This window comes from Petromyzon marinus, chromosome 1 (genome assembly GCF_048934315.1).
Source record: "Petromyzon marinus isolate PM22_M1 ecotype Great Lakes invasive population chromosome 1, UKy_Petmar_22M1.pri1.0, whole genome shotgun sequence".
Classification (NCBI taxonomy): Eukaryota; Metazoa; Chordata; class Hyperoartia; order Petromyzontiformes; family Petromyzontidae; genus Petromyzon; species Petromyzon marinus.
The window spans coordinates 11,086,739-11,112,422 of NC_133667.1; the positions used below are offsets into that span (position 1 = coordinate 11,086,739).

Genomic DNA, 25,684 nt, shown 5'->3' on the forward strand with positions numbered 1-25,684 from the left:
GTCTCTGTGTGAGTAGTCTATGGGTCTATGTGCGAGTAGTCTTTGGGTCTCTGTGCGAGTAGTCTATGGGCCTCTGTGCGAGTAGTCTATGGGTCTCTGTGTGAGTAGTCTATGGGTCTCTGTGTGAGTAGTCTGTGGGTCTCTATGTGTGTAGTCTATGGGTCTCTGTGTGAGTATTCTGTGGGTCTCTGTGTGAGTTTTCTATGGGTCTCTGTGTGTGTGAGTAGTCTGTGGGTCTCTGTGTGAGTAGTCTATGGGTCTCTGTGTGAGTAGTCTATGGGTCTCTGTGTGAGTAGTCTATGGGTCTTTGTGTGAGTAGTCTGTGGGTCTCTGCGTGAGTAGTCTGTGGGTCTCTGTGTGAGTAGTCTATGGGTCTCTGTGTGAGTAGTCTATGGGTCTCTGTGTGAGTAGTCTATGGATCTCTGTGTGAGTAGTCTATGGGTCTCTGTGTGAGTAGTCTATGGGTCTCTGTGTGAGTAGTCTATGGGTCTCTGTGTGAGTATTCTATGGGTCTCTGTGTGAGTTTTCTATGGGTCTCTGTGTAAGTAGTCTATGGGTCTCTGTGTGAGTAGTCTATGGGTCTCTGTGTGAGTAGTCTGTGGGTCTCTGTGTGAGTAGTCTGTGGGTCTCTGTATGAGTAGCCTATGGGTCTCTGTGTGAGTAGTCTGTGGGTCTCTGTGTGAGTAGTCTGTGGGTCTCTGTGTGAGTAGTCTGTGGGTCTCTGTGTGAGTAGTCTGTGGGTCTCTGTGTGAGTAGTGTATGGGTCTCTGTGTGAGTAGTCTGTGGGTCTCTGTGTGAGTAGTCTATGGGTCTCTGTGTGAGTAGTCTATGGGTCTGTGTGAGTAGTCTATGGGTCTCTGTTTGAGTAGTCTATGGGTCTCTGTGTGAGTAGTCCATGGTTCTCTGTGTGAGTAGTCTGTGGGTCTCTGTGTGTGTAGTCTATGGGTCTCTGTGTGAGTAGTCTGTGGGTCTCTGTGTGAGTAGTCTATGGGTCTCTGTGTGAGTAGTCTATGGGTCTCTGTGTGAGTAGTCTATGGGTCTCTGTGTGAGTAGTCTATGGGTCTCCGTGTGAGTAGTCTATGGGTCTCTGTGTGAGTAGTCTATGGGTCTCTGTGTGAGTAGTCTATGGGTCTCTGTGTGATTAGTCTATGGGTCTCTGTGTGAGTAGTCTATGGGTCTCTGTGTGAGTAGTCTGTGGGTCTCTGTGTGAGTAATCTGTGGGTCTCTGTGTGAGTAGTCTATGGGTCTCTATGTGAGTAGTCTATGGGTCTCTGTGTGAGTAGTCTGTGGGTCTCTGTGTGAGTAGTATATGTGTCTCTGTGTGAGTAGTCTATGGGTCTCTGTGTGAGTAGTCTGTGGGTCTCTGTGTGAGTAGTCTGTGGGTCTCTGTGTGAGTAGTCTGTGGGTCTCTGTGTGAGTAGTCTGTGGGTCTCTGTGTGAGTAGTCTGTGGGTCTCTGTGTGAGTAGTCTGTGGGTCTCTGTGCGAGTCTACGTACGTATGTATATGCTGAACTTCTTTCACACCGCACGTAACAAACCGCGCTAATCGGAGCTGCGGGAGCATTTTAGATTTCACGGGAAGGCGAGTGCTGAGTAGATGCGTCGTGTTTTTTTGCCAGATAAGAGGGGAAAAACCTATTTTCATAGATGCGCACAGACCACGGAGTTGCGTTCGGTGTGAAACAAGTTCAGCACGTACGCGCGCGCACGTGACGTACGCCGACGACCGTGCCGACATACGTAAGCACAGCTTGAAAAAACACACGTTGCGTACAAATAAAAATAAATGTTTCTTATCATTTGCGTTATTCACGACTTACCTTTCCTATGCTATAAGAATCGGGTCTTTCCCCCCTTTTTTCTGGCAACAAAACTGAAACCTTTTTGCAAGGAATCAAAAAACCCAAATCTCATACAGTAAAACCTTGCATTGCGAGGAGCATAATTCGTTCCGGAAACGTGTTTTGTAATCCAAAGCACTCGTATATCAAAGCACTCGTATATCAGTTGTGATCACGTGACGCTCGACAGTGCAAAGCGTAGACACGCACTACTACTCGTATTGCTAAGACCCTCGCTTGTTTATCAAATTAATATTTACTTTAAAATGTTTGCTCGTCTTGCAAAACACTTGCAGACCAAGTTACTCGCAATCCAAGGTTTTACTGTATTTTGGTACTGGCAAAGGAGGTCAAATGATTTCCTATGCTACTCGTCGTGCGCAGTTGCACGTTACCACCGCCCTCCCCTGCCAACCCCCCCCCCCCCCGTTCTGCTATAACGCGCAACCGATCCCTCCTGTTTTATTACCGAGGGCGATATCGCCACGTGAAATAAAATAATGATCGATCGATCGCTTGCTCCTCCCCCCCCTCCACCCTCCACCGGAACCCCACGGTGGGATTGGCGACGGCTCAAAAAGTCGAAATCAAACCGCGGAACGGCCCGGGGCTCACCTTGCTCGCTTCTTTGCCGGAACGGATTTTGGCCAGCAGCGTCTCCACCAGGGACAGCTTCGAGAGTCCCGATCCGGAGTCCGGAAGGGGAAGCGCTCCGCTCCGGGCGATCTCTCCCAGCGCGACGCAGCCGGCCATGCTGAGCACCGGGGAGGTGTTTCCCACAAACGCGCCTTGTGCGTGCGTGGAGCAAAGACAAACATGACGCTCCCCTCCCACCCCCACCACCGCACAGGAGGGCGGCACCAGAAGGACAGGGTGGGTGGGCGGGCGGGTGTCGTTGCTGCGGGCACCTCGCCAGGGTACTGATTTCACCCGGCGCGGCCAATCAGCAGTGGGGTTTGTCACGTAAACCAAACGTGGCCGATTTGTGACTAGCTCAGCACACACGCCGGTTGCGTGTTGGACAGTGAACCCACAACAACATTTACAATTCGAGTAGCGGTGACGTTTCACCGGTGTGTAATTACAACAACAATAACAACAACAATAACAAGCAGCATCATCAGGCGACAGCCAGAGTTGCGGAGATAACCTCCTCCTGTTTCGGTCTTCAACAGATGGACGACGGCGGCGGCGGTAGGGGGGGGGGGGGGATAAATGCGATGAAACGAAACCGGAAGGAAAAACTAAAATAAAATAACTTTAGTAATAGGTTTTTACCCTTTTAGCTGGCACAAAAACCGACACCTTTATACAAGGGATCACATTTGCAATAACCACAACACAAGTAGTCAAAATGCAAACAAAAAATACAACTCTGATAATAATATGCACTGTCCTTGAATTTGATTGGTCCACACCCGAGACGGCTTTTTTTAGAGCCCTTTAGTCTCCACTGGTGTTGGACCAGAAGACGCCAAAAGGCGTACAACTCAAAAACAGCGCACTATCAGAGTATTGAGGGCTCGGGGTGAGCATTTACATTATGAGACCTCCTTTGCCAGTAACAAGATATAGTAATAGGTTTTACCCTTTTATCAGTTTTGGTGCCAGATAAAAGGGTAAAAACCTATTACTATATCTTGCTACTGGCAAAGGAGGTCTCATAGTGTAAAATAACTTTATCGGTAAACCGCGGCTAACCCCGCAAGCCGAAGCGGTGAGGGCCACGTGCGGCAACGGGTTTGGCCGCCGGCTACCGTAGGAGAGCGGCGGCGGTCGTGTCGCCACGGTGGCTCTCCGCGGCGAGTGACGGCGTCTTCAATCAAAACGACGGCGCCGCCGCTACACCTCTCCCCCCCCCCCCAAAAAAAAACCGCGTCAACAAAGGAGGCCAATCGAGCCGGACGACGTTGCCACGGGGAAGGACGCCGCCGAGGAGCCCCACCTATCGCGGTGATGGCCGTGCGCACGAGGTCGTCCGGCAGGCGCCCCTTGTCCCGGCACTGCCGCCCGGAGAGGCAGCGCGACACCAGGTAGCCCAGCGCCAACACGGCGCCGTGCTGCACCTCGGGGGACTGTGACGGGCAACGGCAACGAGCATCAGCACGAGCGCCCCCCCCCCCCCCCCCCCGTGTAGCCTGTAACAGACTGCTGGGGGCAAGTGCTGTTAGCGGAGCAGCTACGAAGGCCGGCTCGGTGGTGCACGAGGGGGTGGGTGGCCAGCATCTCGAACGCACAAAGACACACACAAACACACTCGTGCATAGACACACAAAGACAAAGATTCCACCCCCCCCCCCCCCCCCGTGTAACCTGTAACAGACTGTTGGGGGCAAGTGCTGTTAGCCGAGCACCTACGAAGGCCGGCACGGTGGCGGTAAAAAGTTACCGTATTTACTGTACCGTACTTACCACTCCAATCTCGAAATTCTGCATTGGGTGATGATGGGGTCGGTGTAGAATTGGGAGATGGTTTATTAGCCACGGCATCGCGCGCTTTCAGATGTGCGCCCCTGCGGCCGTCTAGAACGCTCTTCCTTCCGATATTAGGAAGTTACTGGAGCTACGCACTTTTAAATGAAAAAAAAAACGAATTTCCTTAGAACTGCTGTTTGCGTTTCGTTCGTTTTCCTTCCTCCCGTACCTCCGATTAGCGCAGGTCGGCTACGTACGGTGCGAAAGAAGTTTGAACGCGCATACGTACGCACGTACGTGGCATCCCCCTGCCAGCGACGGGGCCTTCCACACCGCACGTGACGGCCTCAAAGTGCACCTAACCCGGCACAGGCGCCGTGGTGACGTCACCGCCACTCGGTGTTGTCGGCGAGTCGGAATCCAACTCCGTCAGCTCTGACGGAGGTTCGCCGCTGGATCGGCCCGGTGCTGGCCGGATAACGTTGGAAGGCGGATAATCGTGCGGCGGACAATCGGATCAGCTACTGCACGCGTGTGTGTACAGAGACTCCTCTACTTACGAACGAGTGAGGTTCCAGAGGCCTAAATCTTTGGTTCTTTCGGTAAAGTCACGTAGGTAGAAAAATAAAACAAAAAATAAAATATCACGTTTCGATCGCAGCACAAGCGGTCGCCGTCAGGCAGAAAAAAATAAATCCAGCAGTGGAACCTGCTGGACCAGCGCGGAGTATGGATTCCTGCAGTCACGAAAGCTTCATTCCAGAGGCCTGTTCGTAAAGTCGATTTGTTCGTAAGTGACAACTTTACTCATGTAAATTCCACACGTGTTGTACAGCATGTACACTAAACACGGGGAATGGCTTCAAAAGTTGTGTAATCTCCTTCAGATGTAGATGCCACTGGTTCTTCACGTTCTGCAGATGTAGATGCCACTGGTTCTTCACGTTCTGTAGATGTCACTGGTTCTTCACGTTCTGCAGATGTAGATGCCACTGGTTCTTCACGTTCTGCAGATGTGGATGTCACTGGTTCTTCACGTTCTGCAGATGTAGATGCCACTGGTTCTTCACGTTCTACAGATGTAGATGCTACTGGTTCTTTACGTTCTGCAGATGTAGATGTCACTGGTTTTTCACGTTCTGCAGATGTAGATGCCACTGGTTCTTCACGTTCTGCAGATGTGGATGTCACTGGTTCTTCACGTTCTACAGATGTAGATGCCACTGGTTCTTCACGTTCTGTAGATGTAGATGCCACTGGTTCTTCACGTTCTGCAGATGGAGATGCCATTGTTTCTTCACGTTCTGTAGATGTAGATACCACTGATTCTTCACGTTCTGCAGATGTAGATGTCACTGGTGCTTCACGTTCTTCAGATGTAGATGCCACTGGTTCTTCACGTTCTGTAGATGCCACTGGATCTTCACATTGAGGTGAAGATGCCATCACCGCCATCTATTGCGTGGCGGTTGAACTCACGACCCTCGGTCCGAACGGGCAACTGGACATACGGACCGGGTTTGTTCGCATCTCTGAACGTTCGCGAGTCGAACGTTCGTAAGTAGAGGAGTCCCTGTCCGTTGAACTTCTTTCGCACCGCCGTACACACACAACAACAGTCTCGCCGAGATTTCCTTTGCCGCGTTAGGGCCAAGGCGGTTACACGCATCGATCGATCGATCGCCCAGGGGTTAAAGCCCCCGGCGTGCGCCTCACCTGGTCGCCGGTGGACTTAAGCAGCGCCGCCACGGCGTCCGGGAGATGGCAGGCGGGAGCGTGTGCCGTCACCACCGCCAGCAGCTGGGAGGCCAGCTCACGAGTCTCCTCCCGGTTGGAGCTCATGAGGCCCTGTGGGTGGGGGGAGGGAGGCGAGGGAGCGAGGGGGGGAGGGAGGGAGGGAGGAGAGGGAGGGTGGAGGAGAGGGAGCGAGAGAGGGAGGGAGGGGAGGGAGGGGAGGGAGGAGAGGGAGCGAGAGAGGGAGGGGGGAGGGAGGGGAGGGAGGGAGGGGTGGGGAGGGAGGAAGGAGAGGGAGCGAGGGAGCGAGGGGGGGAGGGAGGGAGGGGGAGGAGAGGGAGCGAGAGAGGGAGGGGGGAGGGAGGGGAGGGAGGGAGGGGGGAGGAGAGGGAGGGGGAGGAGAGGGAGCGAGAGAGGGAGGGGGGAGGGAGGGGAGGGAGGGAGGGGGGGAGGAGAGGGAGCGAGAGGGGGAGGGGGAGGGGAGGGAGGGGAGGGAAGGGTGGGAGGGGAGGGAGAGAGGGGGGGAGGGAGGAAGGAGAGGGAGCAAGAGAGGGAAGGGGGAAGGAGGGGAGGGAGGGAGGGGTGGGAGGGGAGGGAGAGAGGGGGGGAGGGAGGAGAGGGGGGAGGGAGGGAGGAGAGGGAGCGAGAGAGGGAGAGAGGTTAGAGGTAAGGAGGGGAGGGAGCGAGGGAGGGGTGGGGAGGGAGGGGGAGGGAGCGAGGGAGGGGTGGGAGGGAGGGGGAGGGAGATGAGCGTGTGGGGAGGGGGGCGGGGAGATGTGGGCACGCGGAGATAGAGGGGTTAGAGGTTAGAGGGGAACAGAAATAGTTTAATTTAGTCTAGAGGTCTCTGTGTCTCTATCGGTCTCCATGGGTCTCTGTGCATCTCGATGCGTTTAGATCATTTGGCTGCTGCTATAAATTTCCACGCGATAGAAAAGCCACTTCACTGAGCCATCATTTGTGATGGTCAGGCTTCTGAAAAAAAAAAGCTACATAACTCAGCGGGCCTAACCTGCTAAAATAAAAAAATACAATCCAAAGGAGTCTTCTGTTGTGCGTCTAAAACCGACCCGTGACCCTTGACCCTTGACCCACGACGAGCCGGAAGCCAAGGGTGGTTCCGCACGAGCGATTTCGGGGGAGCGTCTTACTGGCATACGGGGGGGGGGGGGGGGGTGGTAGCAGGGGGCGCATTGGGACACCGTGGGTGGGTGTGCGGAGAAACGTTGAGGAGTCGGAAGGGTGCAAAGGGGGGGGGGGGGGGCACGGGAGGGGGGGACGAGGCCTCCCCACCTTGATCCAGTCTATTTTGTCGGCGAACTGCTCGGCCAGGTGGTCCGGGGCGATAGCCACGACCTCCAGCAGGCAGTACATGATGGGAGTCCCTGCACACAAAGACAAAGACACCCCCCACCCCCCGTATAGCCTGAGCAGGGTCTTGGGGCAAGTGCTGTTCGTGAGCAACACCTATTAAGGCCGGCACGGCACACGAGGGGAGGAGGGGTGCACCACGCCCGGCCGCCTTTGTCTCCCCCGGTGACGATGTTTTACTACACACCGCACCGGGTACTCATTTGAGGCCGAGTCGAATTAGGGGAGGGCCCAGGACCGGTTCAGATAATCGTCACCGGCGTTGGCCGTGATTGTGAATCGAACTCGGGTCGCCGTTTTCGTCGAGCAGCGAGCTGACCTCTACGCTGCCGCTCCCCCCCCGCAAGACACAAATACACACACACAGACATACTGACGACGTGATCTCACACAAACAACAACGAAACCAACACAAAGTGGCGGTGACATCACCACGGCTCCTGTGCCAGGTGCACCCTGAGGCCATCGCGTGCAGCGTGGAAGCCTCGTACGCGGTGCAGGAGCGATGCCACGTACGTGTGGACGTCGTGTAACGTTGAACTTTTTTCGCACCGTACGTAGCCAACCGTGCTAATTTGGAGGTGCCGGGGGGAAGGACAACGAACTGAACACGAAAAGCGGTTCCAACGAAATGCGTGCGTCCTAATCTAGATTATTTGAAAGCGCGCAGCTTCGGCGACTTCTTAATATCGGAGGAAAAGAGCGTTCCAGACGGCCGCCGGATCGCATCTGAAAGCGCCGCGCGATTCAGGTGACCACCGTGTTTGCTCAATGGCTCAGCCAAAAAGCGGTCACTGCGAGGATGACCGGAGCTCGCGTGATGACGGTTTACGCTCCGTGGTTCGTGTGTGGCAAACGCTTTGCGTGTTACACCAGGCGCTATGGGGGGGGGGGGGGGGGGGGGGGGGGGGGAGGGGAGGGCGGCGGAGGTGGCCGAGTGACTGAGATGACTCGCAGAAGCACGCAAACACGGGGACAGGCAAGCACGGGGAACAAGCGAACCCGGGGAACAAGCGAACACGGGACGCACAAAAAAACGACGCACGGCATCAACGCACCGGCGACTGCGGACAGCAGCGGGCGGATGAGCCCCACGTACGAGTGGAGCGGGCCGCCGCCGCCGCCACCATCGACGGGGGGGGCTGGGGCCGCCGCGACCGAGCGCAGCGTCGAGACGTAGCGCCCGATGGCGGGCGCCTGCGTCTGCATCTGCGCGAGGCTCTCGGTGGCGAGGGGGCTCGCGATGCCGGCGCTGCCCGCGAGGCAGGCGCGGAGGTAGAGCACCATCTGCAGCGGCGGCGGACGCACAGGAGGCAAAAGAGCTCGAGACGTGAGAAAAGGGCCACTTTTTGAAAGCAAGACAAAAAAAATTATTATTGTGAATAACACAACCATGTGTTGTAATGTATACGAATACATTCGACCACCCCTCCACCGCCTCCCCCGCCCCCGCCCCCGCCCCTGATTGGTTCACAAGTGACGACATCACATATAAGAATAGGTATGACCTTTTCTGGCAATGAAACAGTTGTGTCAAGATGTTAAAACACACACGTAGAAAACCATTTGCGAAGAATCAAGTCCGCATTAACCCTCATGTACTTGTGGTGAACATGCAAACAAAAAAACACGCTCTGGTAGTATGTGATGATGCACTGTCTTTGAAAGTGATTGGTCCACACCAGGGACAGCTTTCATTCGCGCCCAATCTCAAATAGTTTTAGACCAGAGGACGCCAAAAAGGCGAACAGCACAAAGACAACGCCACTATCAGGACATTGAAACAACATCGCCGCATGTATCCCCTGCCCCGCCCCCCCCGCCCCACCCCGTCTATTTAAGACCGAAACAAGAGAAGGATTTCTCCACAACTCTCCTGTCTGTCCGCCCGTTGAGTCCGGCTGCGATTATACCGGTGAAACGTCACGGCTACTCGAATTGTAAATGAGCGTGGGTTCTCTCTCCAACACACCATCCATCGGTTTGCGTGCGTGTGTGCTGAACTCGTAACGGATCGGCCACGTTGTGTTCAAGTGACAAACCTTACAAAATTGGCTGTACCCGGCGGTGGTGCGTTCAACGACACATTTAGATATTTACACGATCTAACCCAACCAAACACAACTTCTGTTATGGACATGTTTTATTTGAGCAGGTAAGGACCCACTTAGCCCTATGAAGCTCTCTCTCAGAAGCGACCTGGCTATTCCAAATGAGAATATCTCAACGAAGTGGGCTTCTCTCGCGTGGGAATTTTTAGGATAAAAAACAAAGAACTCTCCAAGATTCTAGATTTAAAGCTTTCGTGACTGCTAGGATCCATACTCTTTGGTTCTATTCGGTAAAGTCACGTAGGTGAAAATAAGCGCTGTCCTCCAGACAGTCTCGTCCCTTCACCTGATGAAGTCCGCTTGTGTTGTGGCCGAAACGTCGTGATTTTTTTGTTATTTTATTTTCACCTACGTGACTTTACCCAATAGAACCAAAGAGTATAACTCTCCAAGAGCCCGCGGGTGACTGGCTAGTCCCTGCGCGGCCTTTTAGGGCGGCCCCTGATGTGCGGCCTCTAACAACACGCAAAAATGTGAAAACACCCCCCATCACGCTGTCAAACCCCAACCGGTTTCAAATGTGTGGCGCCCCTCGCACTGAACACCGCTCTCAACGCCGCGTGTGAGATTCCACGGTTCTTTCGGTAACGTCACGTGGATCGAAAAAATTAAAATACGAATAAAAGTGCTTAAAAAGCGGTGATGACGACCGCTTGTGTTGCGATCGAAACGCCGTGATATGTTCAATAATTTAGAATCACTTTTTTATTTTTCGATTTAAAGCTTTCGTGACTGCAATGATTCATCTTCTTTGGTTCTTTCGGTAAAGTCACGTAGAATGAGAATAAAATAATAAATTGATAAAATAAAATAACACAATAATATTATTGTGTTATTTTATTTGATCAATTTATTATTTAACACAATAATATTATTGTGTTATTTTATTTGATCAATTTATTATTTTATTCTCATTCTACGTGACTTTACCGAAAGAACCAAAGAAGAACACTTTTTATTATTATTATTTATTATTATTATTTTTTCTATCTACGTGACTTTACCGAAAGACCCAAAGAACATGAATTCCTGCAGTCACGAAAGCTTTAAGTCAAGATTTTAAATGTTTGCCATGTGAAATTAGCAAAAACAAACATACAAAAAGGCAAAAATAAATATCCTACTGTAAAAACAAAGTTAGCGTATTTACGGTACCGTACCTTAACCACTCCACTCTCAAAGACTCTGCATGGGATTATGATAGGCGGAGTGTAGAATTGGAGGTGGCTATTCAGGGTCTGAATCCAACTGTGATGCCTGTACAATTTGGGTGAATAATTTACCTTTCTTGTAACTTTGCACTACTATAGGGTTTTGTATTGTTCGTCGTTGTGACGTTCTTACCACGCCCCTACTGGACGCCTGTGAAAAAAATCGCTTTATAGCTCACCGGATTCCTCCAGTATGAATAAATACTCTGAATCTGATTCCGTATCAGCAACCGTGCGTTTGACGATCACCGGACTTGGTTACACAGCCTTTGGAGCGCGCCGGTTTCGGCGGATAACATTGGATGCCGAATAATCGCACGCCTGGGGGAAACAAAAAAAAATACTTTTTCGAATAGCTACCGCGCACAACCGTCGTTCGCTCACCTCTCCGTAGGACGCCGGGTTGAACGCCAGGGTCGTGATCCCCACCGAGTACTTGGCCGGAGACTTAATGCGCACGCTTGCCTGCACGCGACACCGAGACAAAGATCCCTCACCGACCCGCCGTCCCACCCCGCCCGACCGTTATAGCGTTGGCGAGCGGCAGGGCCCACGAAGGCCGGCAGAGCGCACGAGGGGGTGCGGGTGGGGGGAGGCCGACACCGCGCCCTGCCGCCGTTGCGAGATCTCCCCGGTGGCGACGTTTAACACATCGCACCAGGTGCTCGTTTGAGGCCGAGTCGAACAAGGGGAGGCCCGTGACCGGCTCAGAAGACCGCCGATGGTGTTGGCTGTTCGAGAGGGAATCGAACTCGGGCCACCGGGTTCGTAGCGCAGTGATCAACAACTTCCTTCCCCACCACCCCCTCTAAACATTTTTAGATTTTCCTCCTCGCCGATAACCCGACGATGGAACCGATAATTATCGGTGCAGTCGTCGATTATTTAAATGATCGAATATATCCCCAATGTGAGCGCGAGCAAAACTCAAAGTGTCCAGGCCGCGTAACCTCTTTGCCGTTCGTTCCAAGACGCGTCTGCAAGTCGCAGGGTGGTGGGTGTCCCCGCTCACTGCCGAATCTCAGTAACGCGCGCAAGCGGTTCGGCGTTACTTTTATTCGGAGAGGAGCAGCGGCAGCGCCGTTGTTTTTGTCAAAGACGCCGGTACGCACGCGTGCGTACCCCTTTCCCTATCGCCCGCCCATTCCCTTCCTGCTTCACTCCTCCCTCGCCTCTCGAGTCAACAGCTCGGGGGGGGGGAGGGGGTGGGAGGGGTGGCCGCCACGTGCCGGCGTCTTCGACACGGCCGACTCTGAACCGCCGGGATCCGGCCGTGGTGGAGGGACCCCCCCACCCCCTCAACCCCCCACCCCCCCCCCCACCTTCTCCTGGATGTAGGCCACCATCTCCGTGAAGGGCGGCAGCGGCGTGGGGCGGCCCTCGCGGTCCTTCTTGTCGCCGGGCGGAGAATCCCGCAGCACCCTCTGGGCCTCGGCGCTCACCTCCTCCTTGCTGTGGCGGGGAGCAGAAAGCCGAAGATAAAGAGTCAGGGCTAGTGATAGAGTCAGGGCTAGTGGTAGAGACAGGCCTAGTTCAGGCCTAGTGGTATAGACAGGCCTAGTGGTAGAGACAGGCCTAGGAGTAAAGTCAGGCCTAGTGGTAGAGACAGGGCTACCGGTAGAGACAGGCCTAGTGGTAGAGTCAGGCCTAGTGGTAGAGTCAGGCCTAGTGGTAGAGACAGGCCTAGTGGTAGAGACAGGCCTAGTGGTAGAGACAGGCCTTGTGGTAGAGACAGGCCTAGTGGTAGAGTCAGGCCTAGTGGTAGAGACAGGCATAGTGGTAGAGTCAGGGCTAGTGGTAGAGACAGGCCTAGTGGTAGAGTCAGGTCTAGCGGTAGAGTCAGGCCTAGCGGTAGAGTCAGGCCTAGTGGTAGAGTCAGGCCTAGTGGTAGAGTCAGGCCTAGTGGTAGAGACAGGCCTAGTGGTAGAGTCAGGCCTAGTGGTAGAGACAGGCCTAGTGGTAGAGACAGGCCTAGTGGTAGAGACAGACCTAGTGGTAGAGTCAGGCCTAGTGGTAGAGTCAGGCCTAGTGGTAGAGTCAGGCCTAGTGGTAGAGACAGGCCTAGTTCAGGCCTAGTGGTAGAGACAGGGCTAGTGGTAGAGTCAGGCCTAGTGGTAGAGTCAGGCCTAGTGGTAGAGTCAGGCCTAGTGGTAGAGACAGGCCTAGTGGTAGAGTCAGGCCTAGTGGTAGAGACAGGCCTAGTGGTAGAGTCAGGCCTAGTGGTAGAGACAGGGCTAGTGGTAGAGTCAGGCCTAGTGGTAGAGTCAGGCCTAGTGATAGAGACAGGGCTAGTGGTAGAGTCAGGCCTAGTGGTAGAGTCAGGCCTAGTGGTAGAGACAGGCCTAGTGGTAGAGTCAGGCCTAGCGGTAGAGACAGTCCTAGTGGTAGAGTCAGGCCTAGTAGTAGAGTCAGGGCTAGTGGTAGAGACAGGCCTAGTGGTAGAGTCAGGCTTAGTGGTAGAGTTAGGCCTAGTGGTAGAGTCAGGCCTAGTGGTAGAGTCAGGCCTAGTGGTAGAGTCAGGCCTAGTTCAGGCCTAGTGGTAGAGTCAGGGCTAGTGGTAGAGTCAGGCCTAGTTCAGGCCTAGTGGTAGAGTCAGGCCTAGTGGTAGAGTCAGGCCTAGTTCAGGCCTAGTGGTAGAGTCAGGGCTAGCGGTAGAGTCAGGCCTAGTTCAGGCCTAGTGGTAGAGTCAGGCCTAGTGGTAGAGTCAGGCCTAGTGGTAGAGACAGGCCTAGTGGTAGAGACAGGCCTAGTGGTAGAGACAGGCCTAGTGGTAGAGTCAGGCCTAGTGGTAGAGCCAGGCCTAGTGGTAGAGTCAGGCCTAGTGGTAGAGTCAGGCCTAGTGGTAGAGTCAGGCCTAGTGGTAGAGTCAGGCCTAGTGCTAGACTCAGGCCTAGTGGTAGAGTCAGGCCTAGTGGTAGAGTCAGGCCTAGTGGTAGAGACAGGCCTAGTGGTAGAGTCAGGCCTAGTAGTAGAGTCAGGCCTAGTGGTAGAGACAGGCCTAGTGGTAGAGTCAGGCCTAGTTCAGGCCTAGTGGTAGAGTCAGGCCTAGTGGTAGAGTCAGGCCTAGTGGTAGAGTCAGGCCTAGTGGTAGAGTCAGGCCTAGTTCAGGCCTAGTGGTAGAGTCAAGGCTAGCGGTAGAGTCAGGCCTAGTTCAGGCCTAGTGGAAGAGTCAGGCCTAGTGGTAGAGTCAGGCCTAGTTCAGGCCTAGTGGTAGAGTCAGGCCTAGTGGTAGAGACAGGCCTAGTGGTAGAGACAGGCCTAGTGATAGAGTCAGGCCTAGTGGTAGAGTCAGGCCTAGTGGTAGAGTCAGGCCTAGTGGTAGAGTGAGGCCTAGTAGTAGAGTGAGGCCTAGTGGTAGAGACAGGCCTAGTGGTAGAGACAGGCCTAGTGGTAGAGACAGGCCTAGTGGTAGAGTCAGGCCTAGTGGTAGAGCCAGGCCTAGTGGTAGAGTCAGGCCTAGTGGTAGAGTCAGGCCTAGTGGTAGAGTCAGGACTAGTGCTAGACTCAGGCCTAGTGGTAGAGTCAGGCCTAGTGGTAGAGTCAGGCCTAGTGCTAGACTCAGGCCTAGTGGTAGAGTCAGGCCTAGTGGTAGAGTCAGGCCTAGTGGTAGAGTCAGGCCTAGTGGTAGAGTCAGGCCTAGTGCTAGACTCAGGCCTAGCGGTAGAGTCAGGCCTAGTGGTAGAGTCAGGCCTAGGGGTAGAGTCAGGCCTAGTGCTAGACTCAGGCCTAGTGGTAGAGTCAGGCCTAGTGGTAGAGACAGGCCTAGTGGTAGAGTCAGGCCTAGTGGTAGAGTCAGGGCTAGTGGTAGAGTCAGGGCTAGTGGTAGAGAAAGGCCTAGTGGTAGATGCAGGCCTAGTGGTAGAGACAGGCCTGGTGGTAGAGTCAGGCCTGGTGGTAGAGCCAGGCCTAGTGGTAGAGTCAGGCCTAGTGGTAGAGTCAGGCCTAGTGCTAGACTCAGGCCTAGTGGTAGAGTCAGGCCTAGTGGTAGAGACAGGCCTAGTGGTAGAGTCAGGCCTAGTAGTAGAGTCAGGCCTAGTGGTAGAGACAGGCCTAGTGGTAGAGTCAGGCTTAGTGGTAGAGTCAGGCCTAGTGGTAGAGTCAGGCCTAGTGGTAGAGTCAGGCCTAGTGGTAGAGTCAGGCCTAGTTCAGGCCTAGTGGTAGAGTCAGGGCTAGCGGTTGAGTCAGGCCTAGTTCAGGCCTAGTGGAAGAGTCAGGCCTAGTGGTAGAGTCAGGCCTAGTTCAGGCCTAGTGGTAGAGTCAGGGCTAGTGGTAGAGACAGGCCTAGTGGTAGAAACAGGCCTAGTGATAGAGTCAGGCCTAGTGGTAGAGTCAGGCCTAGTGGTAGAGTCAGGCCTAGTGGTAGAATCAGGCCTAGTGGTAGAGACAGGCCTAGTGGTAGAGACAGGCCTAGTGGTAGAGTCAGGCCTAGTGGTAGAGCCAGGCCTAGTGGTAGAGTCAGGCCTAGTGGTAGAGTCAGGCCTAGTGGTAGAGTCAGGCCTAGTGGTAGAGTCAGGCCTAGTGCTAGACTCAGGCCTAGTGGTAGAGTCAGGTCTAGTGGTAGAGTCAGGCCTAGTGCTAGACTCAGGCCTAGTGGTAGAGTCAGGCCTAGTGGTAGAGTCAGGCCTAGTGGTAGAGTCAGGCCTAGTGGTAGAGTCAGGCCTAGTGCTAGACTCAGGCCTAGCGGTAGAGTCAGGCCTAGTGGTAGAGTCAGGCCTAGTGGTAGAGTCAGGCCTAGTGCTAGACTCAGGCCTAGTGGTAGAGTCAGGCCTAGTGGTAGAGTCAGGCCAAGTTCAGGCCTAATGGTAGAGTCAGGGCTAGCGGTAGAGTCAGGCCTAGTGCAGGCCTAGTGGTAGAGTCAGGCCTAGTGGTAGAGACAGGCCTAGTGGTAGAGTCAGGCCTAGCGGTAGAGACAGTCCTAGTGGTAGAGTCAGGCCTAGTAGTAGAGTCAGGCCTAGTGATAGAGACAGGCCTAGTGGTAGAGTCAGGCTTAGTGGTAGAGTTAGGCCTAGTGGTAGAGTCAGGCCTAGTGGTAGAGTCAGGCCTAGTGGTAGAGTCAGGCCTAGTGGTAGAGACAGGCCTAGTGGTAGAGACAGGCCTAGTGGTAGAGACAGGCCTAGTGGTAGAGTCAGGCCTAGTAGTAGAGTCAGGCCTAGTGGTAGAGACAGGCCTAGTGGTAGAGTCAGGCCTAGTGGTAGAGTCAGGCCTAGTGCTAGACTCAGGCCTAGTGGTAGAGTCAGGCCTAGTGGTAGAGTCAGGCCTAGTGCTAGACTCAGGCCTAGTGGTAGAGTCAGGCCTAGTGGTAGAGTCAGGCCTAGTGCTAGACTCAGGCCTAGCGGTAGAGTCAGGCCTAGTGGTAGAGTCAGGCCTAGTGGTAGAGTCAGGCCTAGTGCTAGACTCAGGCCTAGTGGTAGAGTCAGGCCTAGTGGTAGAGTCAGGGCTAGCGGTAGAGTCAGGCCTAGTGCTAGACTCAGGCCTAGCGGTAGAGTCAGGCCTAGTGGTAGAGTCAGGCCTAGTGGTAGAGTCAGGCCTAGTGCTAGACTCAGGCCTAGTGGTAGAGTCAGGCCTAGTGGTAGAGTCAGGCCAAGTTCAGGCCTAATGGTAGAGTCAGGGCTAGCGGTAGAGTCAGGCCTAGTGCAGGCCTAGTGGTAGAGTCAGGCCTAGTGGTAGAGTCAGGACTAGTGCTAGACTCAGGCCTAGTGGTAGAGTCAGGCCTAGTGGTAGAGTCAGGCCTAGTGCTAGACTCAGGCCTAGTGGTAGAGTCAGGCCTAGTGGTAGAGTCAGGCCTAGTGGTAGAGTCAGGCCTAGTGGTAGAGTCAGGCCTAGTGCTAGACTCAGGCCTAGCGGTAGAGTCAGGCCTAGTGGTAGAGTCAGGCCTAGGGGTAGAGTCAGGCCTAGTGCTAGACTCAGGCCTAGTGGTAGAGTCAGGCCTAGTGGTAGAGACAGGCCTAGTGGTAGAGTCAGGCCTAGTGGTAGAGTCAGGGCTAGTGGTAGAGAAAGGCCTAGTGGTAGATGCAGGCCTAGTGGTAGAGACAGGCCTAGTGGTAGAGTCAGGCCTGGTGGTAGAGCCAGGCCTAGTGGTAGAGTCAGGCCTAGTGGTAGAGTCAGGCCTAGTGCTAGACTCGGGCCTAGTGGTAGAGTCAAGCCTAGTGGTAGAGACAGGCCTAGTGGTAGAGTCAGGCCTAGTAGTAGAGTCAGGCCTAGTGGTAGAGACAGGCCTAGTGGTAGAGTCAGGCTTAGTGGTAGAGTCAGGCCTAGTGGTAGAGTCAGGCCTAGTGGTAGAGTCAGGCCTAGTGGTAGAGTCAGGCCTAGTTCAGGCCTAGTGGTAGAGTCAGGTCTAGTGGTAGAGTCAGGCCTAGTGCTAGACTCAGGCCTAGTGGTAGAGTCAGGCCTAGTGGTAGAGTCAGGCCTAGTGGTAGAGTCAGGCCTAGTGGTAGAGTCAGGCCTAGTGCTAGACTCAGGCCTAGCGGTAGAGTCAGGCCTAGTGGTAGAGTCAGGCCTAGTGGTAGAGTCAGGCCTAGTGCTAGACTCAGGCCTAGTGGTAGAGTCAGGCCTAGTGGTAGAGTCAGGCCAAGTTCAGGCCTAATGGTAGAGTCAGGGCTAGCGGTAGAGTCAGGCCTAGTGCAGGCCTAGTGGTAGAGTCAGGCCTAGTGGTAGAGACAGGCCTAGTGGTAGAGTCAGGCCTAGCGGTAGAGACAGTCCTAGTGGTAGAGTCAGGCCTAGTAGTAGAGTCAGGCCTAGTGATAGAGACAGGCCTAGTGGTAGAGTCAGGCTTAGTGGTAGAGTTAGGCCTAGTGGTAGAGTCAGGCCTAGTGGTAGAGTCAGGCCTAGTGGTAGAGTCAGGCCTAGTGGTAGAGACAGGCCTAGTGGTAGAGACAGGCCTAGTGGTAGAGACAGGCCTAGTGGTAGAGTCAGGCCTAGTAGTAGAGTCAGGCCTAGTGGTAGAGACAGGCCTAGTGGTAGAGTCAGGCCTAGTGGTAGAGTCAGGCCTAGTGCTAGACTCAGGCCTAGTGGTAGAGTCAGGCCTAGTGGTAGAGTCAGGCCTAGTGCTAGACTCAGGCCTAGTGGTAGAGTCAGGCCTAGTGGTAGAGTCAGGCCTAGTGCTAGACTCAGGCCTAGCGGTAGAGTCAGGCCTAGTGGTAGAGTCAGGCCTAGTGGTAGAGTCAGGCCTAGTGCTAGACTCAGGCCTAGTGGTAGAGTCAGGCCTAGTGGTAGAGTCAGGGCTAGCGGTAGAGTCAGGCCTAGTGCTAGACTCAGGCCTAGCGGTAGAGTCAGGCCTAGTGGTAGAGTCAGGCCTAGTGGTAGAGTCAGGCCTAGTGCTAGACTCAGGCCTAGTGGTAGAGTCAGGCCTAGTGGTAGAGTCAGGCCAAGTTCAGGCCTAATGGTAGAGTCAGGGCTAGCGGTAGAGTCAGGCCTAGTGCAGGCCTAGTGGTAGAGTCAGGCCTAGTGGTAGAGTCAGGACTAGTGCTAGACTCAGGCCTAGTGGTAGAGTCAGGCCTAGTGGTAGAGTCAGGCCTAGTGCTAGACTCAGGCCTAGTGGTAGAGTCAGGCCTAGTGGTAGAGTCAGGCCTAGTGGTAGAGTCAGGCCTAGTGGTAGAGTCAGGCCTAGTGCTAGACTCAGGCCTAGCGGTAGAGTCAGGCCTAGTGGTAGAGTCAGGCCTAGGGGTAGAGTCAGGCCTAGTGCTAGACTCAGGCCTAGTGGTAGAGTCAGGCCTAGTGGTAGAGACAGGCCTAGTGGTAGAGTCAGGCCTAGTGGTAGAGTCAGGGCTAGTGGTAGAGAAAGGCCTAGTGGTAGATGCAGGCCTAGTGGTAGAGACAGGCCTAGTGGTAGAGTCAGGCCTGGTGGTAGAGCCAGGCCTAGTGGTAGAGTCAGGCCTAGTGGTAGAGTCAGGCCTAGTGCTAGACTCGGGCCTAGTGGTAGAGTCAAGCCTAGTGGTAGAGACAGGCCTAGTGGTAGAGTCAGGCCTAGTAGTAGAGTCAGGCCTAGTGGTAGAGACAGGCCTAGTGGTAGAGTCAGGCTTAGTGGTAGAGTCAGGCCTAGTGGTAGAGTCAGGCCTAGTGGTAGAGTCAGGCCTAGTGGTAGAGTCAGGCCTAGTTCAGGCCTAGTGGTAGAGTCAGGGCTAGCGGTTGAGTCAGGCCTAGTTCAGGCCTAGTGGAAGAGTCAGGCCTAGTGGTAGAGTCAGGCCTAGTTCAGGCCTAGTGGTAGAGTCAGGGCTAGTGGTAGAGACAGGCCTAGTGGTAGAAACAGGCCTAGTGATAGAGTCAGGCCTAGTGGTAGAGTCAGGCCTAGTGGTAGAGTCAGGCCTAGTGGTAGAATCAGGCCTAGTGGTAGAGACAGGCCTAGTGGTAGAGACAGGCCTAGTGGTAGAGTCAGGCCTAGTGGTAGAGCCAGGCCTAGTGGTAGAGTCAGGCCTAGTGGTAGAGTCAGGCCTAGTGGTAGAGTCAGGCCTAGTGGTAGAGTCAGGCCTAGTGCTAGACTCAGGCCTAGTGGTAGAGTCAGGTCTAGTGGTAGAGTCAGGCCTAGTGCTAGACTCAGGCCTAGTGGTAGAGTCAGGCCTAGTGGTAGAGTCAGGCCTAGTGGTAGAGTCAGGCCTAGTGGTAGAGTCAGGCCTAGTGCTAGACTCAGGCCTAGCGGTAGAGTCAGGCCTAGTGGTAGAGTCAGGCCTAGTGGTAGAGTCAGGCCTAGTGCTAGACTCAGGCCTAGTGGTAGAGTCAGGCCTAGTGGTAGAGTCAGGCCAAGTTCAGGCCTAATGGTAGAGTCAGGGCTAGCGGTAGAGTCAGGCCTAGTGCAGGCCTAGTGGTAGAGTCAGGCCTGGTGGTAGAGACAGGCCTAGTGGTAGAGTCAGGCCTAGCGGTAGAGACAGTCCTAGTGGTAGAGTCAGGCCTAGTAGTAGAGTCAGGCCTAGTGATAGAGACAGGCCTAGTGGTAGAGTCAGGCTTAGTGGTAGAGTTAGGCCTAGTGGTAGAGTCAGGCCTAGTGGTAGAGTCAGGCCTAGTGGTAGAGTCAGGCCTAGTGGTAGAGACAGGCCTAGTGGTAGAGACAGGCCTAGTGGTAGAGACAGGCCTAGTGGTAGAGTCAGGCCTAGTAGTAGAGTCAGGCCTAGTGGTAGAGACAGGCCTAGTGGTAGAGCCAGGCCTAGTGGTAGAGTCAGGCCTAGTGCTAGACTCAGGCCTAGTGGTAGAGTCAGGCCTAGTGGTAGAGTCAGGCCTAGTGCTAGACTCAGGCCTAGTGGTAGAGTCAGGCCTAGTGGTAGAGTCAGGCCTAGTGCTAGACTCAGGCCTAGCGGTAGAGTCAGGCCTAGTGGTAGAGTCAGGCCTAGTGGTAGAGTCAGGCCTAGTGCTAGACTCAGGCCTAGTGGTAGAGTCAGGCCTAGTGGTAGAGTCAGGGCTAGCGGTAGAGTCAGGCCTAGTTCAGGCCTAGTGGTAGAGTCAGGCCTAGTGGTAGAGACAGGCCTAGTGGTAGAGTCAGGCCTAGCGGTAGAGACAGTCCTAGTGGTAGAGTCAGGCCTAGTAGTAGAGTCAGGCCTAGTGATAGAGACAGGCCTAGTGGTAGAGTCAGGCTTAGTGGTAGAGTTAGGCCTAGTGGTAGAGTCAGGCCTAGTGGTAGAGTCAGGCCTAGTTCAGGCCTAGTGGTAGAGTCAGGGCTAGCGGTAGAGTCAGGCGTAGTTCAGGCCTAGTGGTAGAGTCAGGCCTAGTGGTAGAGTCAGGCCTAGTTCAGGCCTAGTGGTAGAGTTAGGCCTAGTGGTAGAGACAGGCCTAGTGGTAGAGACAGGCCTAGTGGTAGAGACAGACCTAGTGATAGAGTCAGGCCTAGTGGTAGAGTCAGGCCTAGTTCAGGCCTAGTGGTAGAGTCAGGGCTAGCGGTAGAGTCAGGCCTAGTTCAGGCCTAGTGGTAGAGTCAGGCCTAGTGGTAGAGTCAGGCCTAGTGGTAGAGACAGGCCTAGTGGTAGAGACAGGCCTAGTGGTAGAGTCAGGCCTAGTGGTAGAGCCAGGCCTAGTGGTAGAGTCAGGCCTAGTGGTAGAGTCAGGCCTAGTGGTAGAGTCAGGCCTAGTGCTAGACTCAGGCCTAGTGGTAGAGTCAGGCCTAGTGGTAGAGTCAGGCCTAGTGGTAGAGACAGGCCTAGTGGTAGAGTCAGGCCTAGTGGTAGAGTCAGGCCTAGTGCTAGACTCAGGCCTAGTGGTAGAGTCAGGCCTAGTAGTAGAGTCAGGCCTAGTGGTAGAGCCAGGCCTAGTGGTAGAGTCAGGCCTAGTGGTAGAGTCAGGCCTAGTGGTAGAGTCAGGCCTAGTGCTAGACTCAGGCCTAGTGGTAGAGTCAGGCCTAGTAGTAGAGTCAGGCCTAGTGGTAGAGACAGGCCTAGTGGTAGAGTCAGGCTTAGTGGTAGAGTCAGGCCTAGTGGTAGAGTCAGACCTAGTGGTAGAGTCAGGCCTAGTGGTAGAGTCAGGCCTAGTTCAGGCCTAGTGGTAGAGTCAGGGCTAGCGGTAGAGTCAGGCCTAGTTCAGGCCTAGTGGAAGAGTCAGGCCTAGTGGTAGAGTCAGGCCTAGTTCAGGCCTAGTTCAGGCCTAGTGGTAGAGTCAGGCCTAGTGGTAGAGACAGGCCTAGTGGTAGAGTCAGGCCTAGTAGTAGAGTCAGGCCTAGTGGTAGAGACAGGCCTAGTGGTAGAGTCAGGCCTAGTTCAGGCCTAGTGGTAGAGTCAGGCCTAGTGGTAGAGTCAGGCCTAGTGGTAGAGTCAGGCCTAGTTCAGGCCTAGTGGTAGAGTCAGGGCTAGCGGTAGAGTCAGGCCTAGTTCAGGCCTAGTGGAAGAGTCAGGCCTAGTGGTAGAGTCAGGCCTAGTTCAGGCCTAGTGGTAGAGTCAGGCCTAGTGGTAGAGACAGGCCTAGTGGTAGAGACAGGCCTAGTGATAGAGTCAGGCCTAGTGGTAGAGTCAGGCCTAGTGGTAGAGTCAGGCCTAGTGGTAGAGTGAGGCCTAGTGGTAGAGTGAGGCCTAGTGGTAGAGACAGGCCTAGTGGTAGAGACAGGCCTAGTGGTAGAGACAGGCCTAGTGGTAGAGTCAGGCCTAGTGGTAGAGCCAGGCCTAGTGGTAGAGTCAGGCCTAGTGGTAGAGTCAGGCCTAGTGGTAGAGTCAGGCCTAGTGCTAGACTCAGGCCTAGTGGTAGAGTCAGGCCTAGTGGTAGAGTCAGGCCTAGTGCTAGACTCAGGCCTAGTGGTAGAGTCAGGCCTAGTGGTAGAGTCAGGCCTAGTGGTAGAGTCAGGCCTAGTGCTAGACTCAGGCCTAGTGGTAGAGTCAGGCTTAGTGGTAGAGTCAGGCCTAGTGCTAGACTCAGGCCTAGTGGTAGAGTCAGGCCTAGTGGTAGAGACAGGCCTAGTGGTAGAGTCAGGCCTAGTGGTAGAGTCAGGGCTAGTGGTAGAGAAAGGCCTAGTGGTAGATGCAGGCCTAGTGGTAGAGACAGGCCTAGTGGTAGAGTCAGGCCTGGTGGTAGAGCCAGGCCTAGTGGTAGAGTCAGGCCTAGTGGTAGAGTCAGGCCTAGTGGTAGAGTCAGGCCTAGTGCTAGACTCAGGCCTAGTGGTAGAGTCAGGCCTAGTGGTAGAGTCAGGCCTAGTGGTAGAGACAGGCCTAGTGGTAGAGTCAGGCCTAGTAGTAGAGTCAGGCCTAGTGGTAGAGACAGGCCTAGTGGTAGAGTCAGGCTTAGTGGTAGAGTCAGGCCTAGTGGTAGAGTCAGGCCTAGTGGTAGAGTCAGGCCTAGTGGTAGAGTCAGGCCTAGTTCAGGCTTAGTGGAAGAGTCAGGCCTAGTGGTAGAGTCAGGCCTAGTTCAGGCCTAGTGGTAGAGTCAGGGCTAGTGGTAGAGACAGGCCTAGTGGTAGAAACAGGCCTAGTGATAGAGTCAGGCCTAGTGGTAGAGTCAGGCCTAGTGGTAGAGTCAGGCCTAGTGGTAGAATCAGGCCTAGTGGTAGAGACAGGCCTAGTGGTAGAGACAGGCCTAGTGGTAGAGACAGGCCTAGTGGTAGAGTCAGCCCTAGTGGTAGAGTCAGGCCTAGTGGTAGACTCAGGCCTAGTGGTAGAGTCAGGCCTAGTGGTAGAGTCAGGCCTAGTGGTAGAGTCAGGCCTAGTGGTAGACTCAGGCCTAGCGGTAGAGTCAGGCCTAGTGGTAGAGTCAGGCCTAGTGGTAGAGTCAGGCCTAGTGCTAGACTCAGGCCTAGTGGTAGAGTCAGGCCTAGTGGTAGAGTCAGGCCAAGTTCAGGCCTAATGGTAGAGTCAGGGCTAGCGGTAGAGTCAGGCCTAGTTCAGGCCTAGTGGTAGAGTCAGGCCTAGTGGTAGAGACAGGCCTAGTGGTAGAGTCAGGCCTAGCGGTAGAGACAGTCCTAGTGGTAGAGTCAGGCCTAGTAGTAGAGTCAGGCCTAGTGATAGAGACAGGCCTAGTGGTAGAGTCAGGCTTAGTGGTAGAGTTAGGCCTAGTGGTAGAGTCAGGCATAGTGGTAGAGTCAGGCCTAGTGGTAGAGTCAGGCCTAGTGGTAGAGACAGGCCTAGTGGTAGAGACAGGCCTAGTGGTAGAGACAGGCCTAGTGGTAGAGTCAGGCCTAGTGGTAGAGCCAGGCCTAGTGGTAGAGTCAGGCCTAGTGGTAGAGTCAGGCCTAGTGGTAGAGTCAGGCCTAGTGCTAGACTCAGGCCTAGTGGTAGAGTCAGGCCTAGTGGTAGAGTCAGGCCTAGTGGTAGAGACAGGCCTAGTGGTAGAGTCAGGCCTAGTAGTAGAGTCAGGCCTAGTGGTAGAGACAGGCCTAGTGGTAGAGTCAGGCCTAGTGGTAGAGTCAGGCCTAGTGCTAGACTCAGGCCTAGTGGTAGAGTCAGGCCTAGTGGTAGAGTCAGGCCTAGTGCTAGACTCAGGCCTAGTGGTAGAGTCAGGCCTAGTGGTAGAGTCAGGCCTAGTGGTAGAGTCAGGCCTAGTGCTAGACTCAGGCCTAGCGGTAGAGTCAGGCCTAGTGGTAGAGTCAGGCCTAGTGGTAGAGTCAGGCCTAGTGCTAGACTCAGGCCTAGTGGTAGAGTCAGGCCTAGTGGTAGAGTCAGGGCTAGCGGTAGAGTCAGGCCTAGTTCAGGCCTAGTGGTAGAGTCAGGGCTAGCGGTAGAGTCAGGCGTAGTTCAGGCCTAGTGGTAGAGTCAGGCCTAGTGGTAGAGTCAGGCATAGTTCAGGCCTAGTGGTAGAGTTAGGCCTAGTGGTAGAGACAGGCCTAGTGGTAGAGACAGGCCTAGTGGTAGAGACAGGCCTAGTGATAGAGTCAGGCCTAGTGGTAGAGTCAGGCCTAGTTCAGGCCTAGTGGTAGAGTCAGGGCTAGCGGTAGAGTCAGGCCTAGTTCAGGCCTAGTGGTAGAGTCAGGCCTAGTGGTAGAGTCAGGCCTAGTGGTAGAGACAGGCCTAGTGGTAGAGACAGGCCTAGTGGTAGAGACAGGCCTAGTGGTAGAGTCAGGCCTAGTGGTAGAGCCAGGCCTAGTGGTAGAGTCAGGCCTAGTGGTAGAGTCAGGCCTAGTGGTAGACTGAGGCCTAGTGGTAGAGTCAGGCCTAGTGGTAGAGTCAGGCCTAGTGGTAGAGACAGGCCTAGTGGTAGAGTCAGGCCTAGTAGTAGAGTCAGGCCTAGTGGTAGAGACAGGCCTAGTGGTAGAGTCAGGCTTAGTGGTAGAGTCAGGCCTAGTGGTAGAGTCAGGCCTAGTGGTAGAGTCAGGCCTAGTGGTAGAGTCAGGCCTAGTTCAGGCCTAGTGGTAGAGTCAGGGCTAGCGGTAGAGTCAGGCCTAGTTCAGGCCTAGTGGAAGAGTCAGGCCTAGTGGTAGAGTCAGGCCTAGTTCAGGCCTAGTGGTAGAGTCAGGCCTAGTGGTAGAGACAGGCCTAGTGGTAGAGTCAGGCCTAGTGGTAGAGTCAGGCCTAGTGGTAGAGTCAGGCCTAGTGGTAGAGTCAGGCCTAGTGGTAGAGACAGGCCTAGTGGTAGAGACAGGCCTAGTGGTAGAGTCAGGCCTAGTGGTAGAGCCAGGCCTAGTGGTAGAGTCAGGCCTAGTGCTAGACTCAGGCCTAGTGGTAGAGTCAGGCCTAGTGGTAGAGTCAGGCCTAGTGCTAGACTCAGGCCTAGTGGTAGAGTCAGGCCTAGTGGTAGAGTCAGGCCTAGTGGTAGAGTCAGGCCTAGTGGTAGAGTCAGGCCTAGTGCTAGACTCAGGCCTAGCGGTAGAGTCAGGCCTAGTGGTAGAGTCAGGCCTAGTGGTAGAGTCAGGCCTAGTGCTAGACTCAGGCCTAGTGGTAGAGTCAGGCCTAGTGGTAGAGACAGGCCTAGTGGTAGAGTCAGGCCTAGTGGTAGAGTCAGGCCTAGTGGTAGAGTCAGGCCTAGTGCTAGACTCAGGCCTAGCGGTAGAGTCAGGCCTAGTGGTAGAGTCAGGCCTAGTGGTAGAGTCAGGCCTAGTGCTAGACTCAGGCCTAGTGGTAGAGTCAGGCCTAGTGGTAGAGACAGGCCTAGTGGTAGAGTCAGGCCTAGTGGTAGAGACAGGCCTAGTGATAGAGTCAGGCCTAGTGGTAGAGTCAGGCCTAGTGGTAGAGTCAGGCCTAGTGGTAGAGACAGGCCTAGTGGTAGAGACAGGCCTAGTGGTAGAGACAGGCCTAGTGGTAGAGTCAGGCCTAGTGGTAGAGCCAGGCCTAGTGGTAGAGTCAGGCCTAGTGGTAGAGTCAGGCCTAGTGGTAGAGTCAGGCCTAGTGCTAGACTCAGGCCTAGTGGTAGAGTCAGGCCTAGTGGTAGAGTCAGGCCTAGTGGTAGAGTCAGGCCTAGTGGTAGAGTCAGGCCTAGTGGTAGAGTCAGGCCTAGTGCTAGACTCAGGCCTAGCGGTAGAGTCAGGCCTAGTGGTAGAGTCAGGCCTAGTGGTAGAGTCAGGCCTAGTGGTAGAGTCAGGCCTAGTGGTAGAGTCAGGCCTAGTGCTAGACTCAGGCCTAGCGGTAGAGTCAGGCCTAGTGGTAGAGTCAGGCCTAGTGGTAGAGTCAGGCCT

At 54.6% G+C, this 25,684-nt stretch overlaps 1 protein-coding gene across 1 annotated transcript in view; it reads right to left on the reverse strand.

The window, feature by feature from the left end:
* ECPAS (Ecm29 proteasome adaptor and scaffold) overlaps positions 1-25,684 on the reverse strand; it is a 134,960-nt gene that overhangs the window by 77,228 nt on the left and 32,048 nt on the right. Inside the window, 7 exon segments of the mRNA XM_076071678.1 lie at positions 2,457-2,629; positions 3,787-3,916; positions 5,973-6,104; positions 7,284-7,375; positions 8,420-8,648; positions 11,068-11,148; positions 12,006-12,135. Of these exon segments, the coding sequence (XP_075927793.1) occupies positions 2,457-2,629; positions 3,787-3,916; positions 5,973-6,104; positions 7,284-7,375; positions 8,420-8,648; positions 11,068-11,148; positions 12,006-12,135 (967 nt within the window).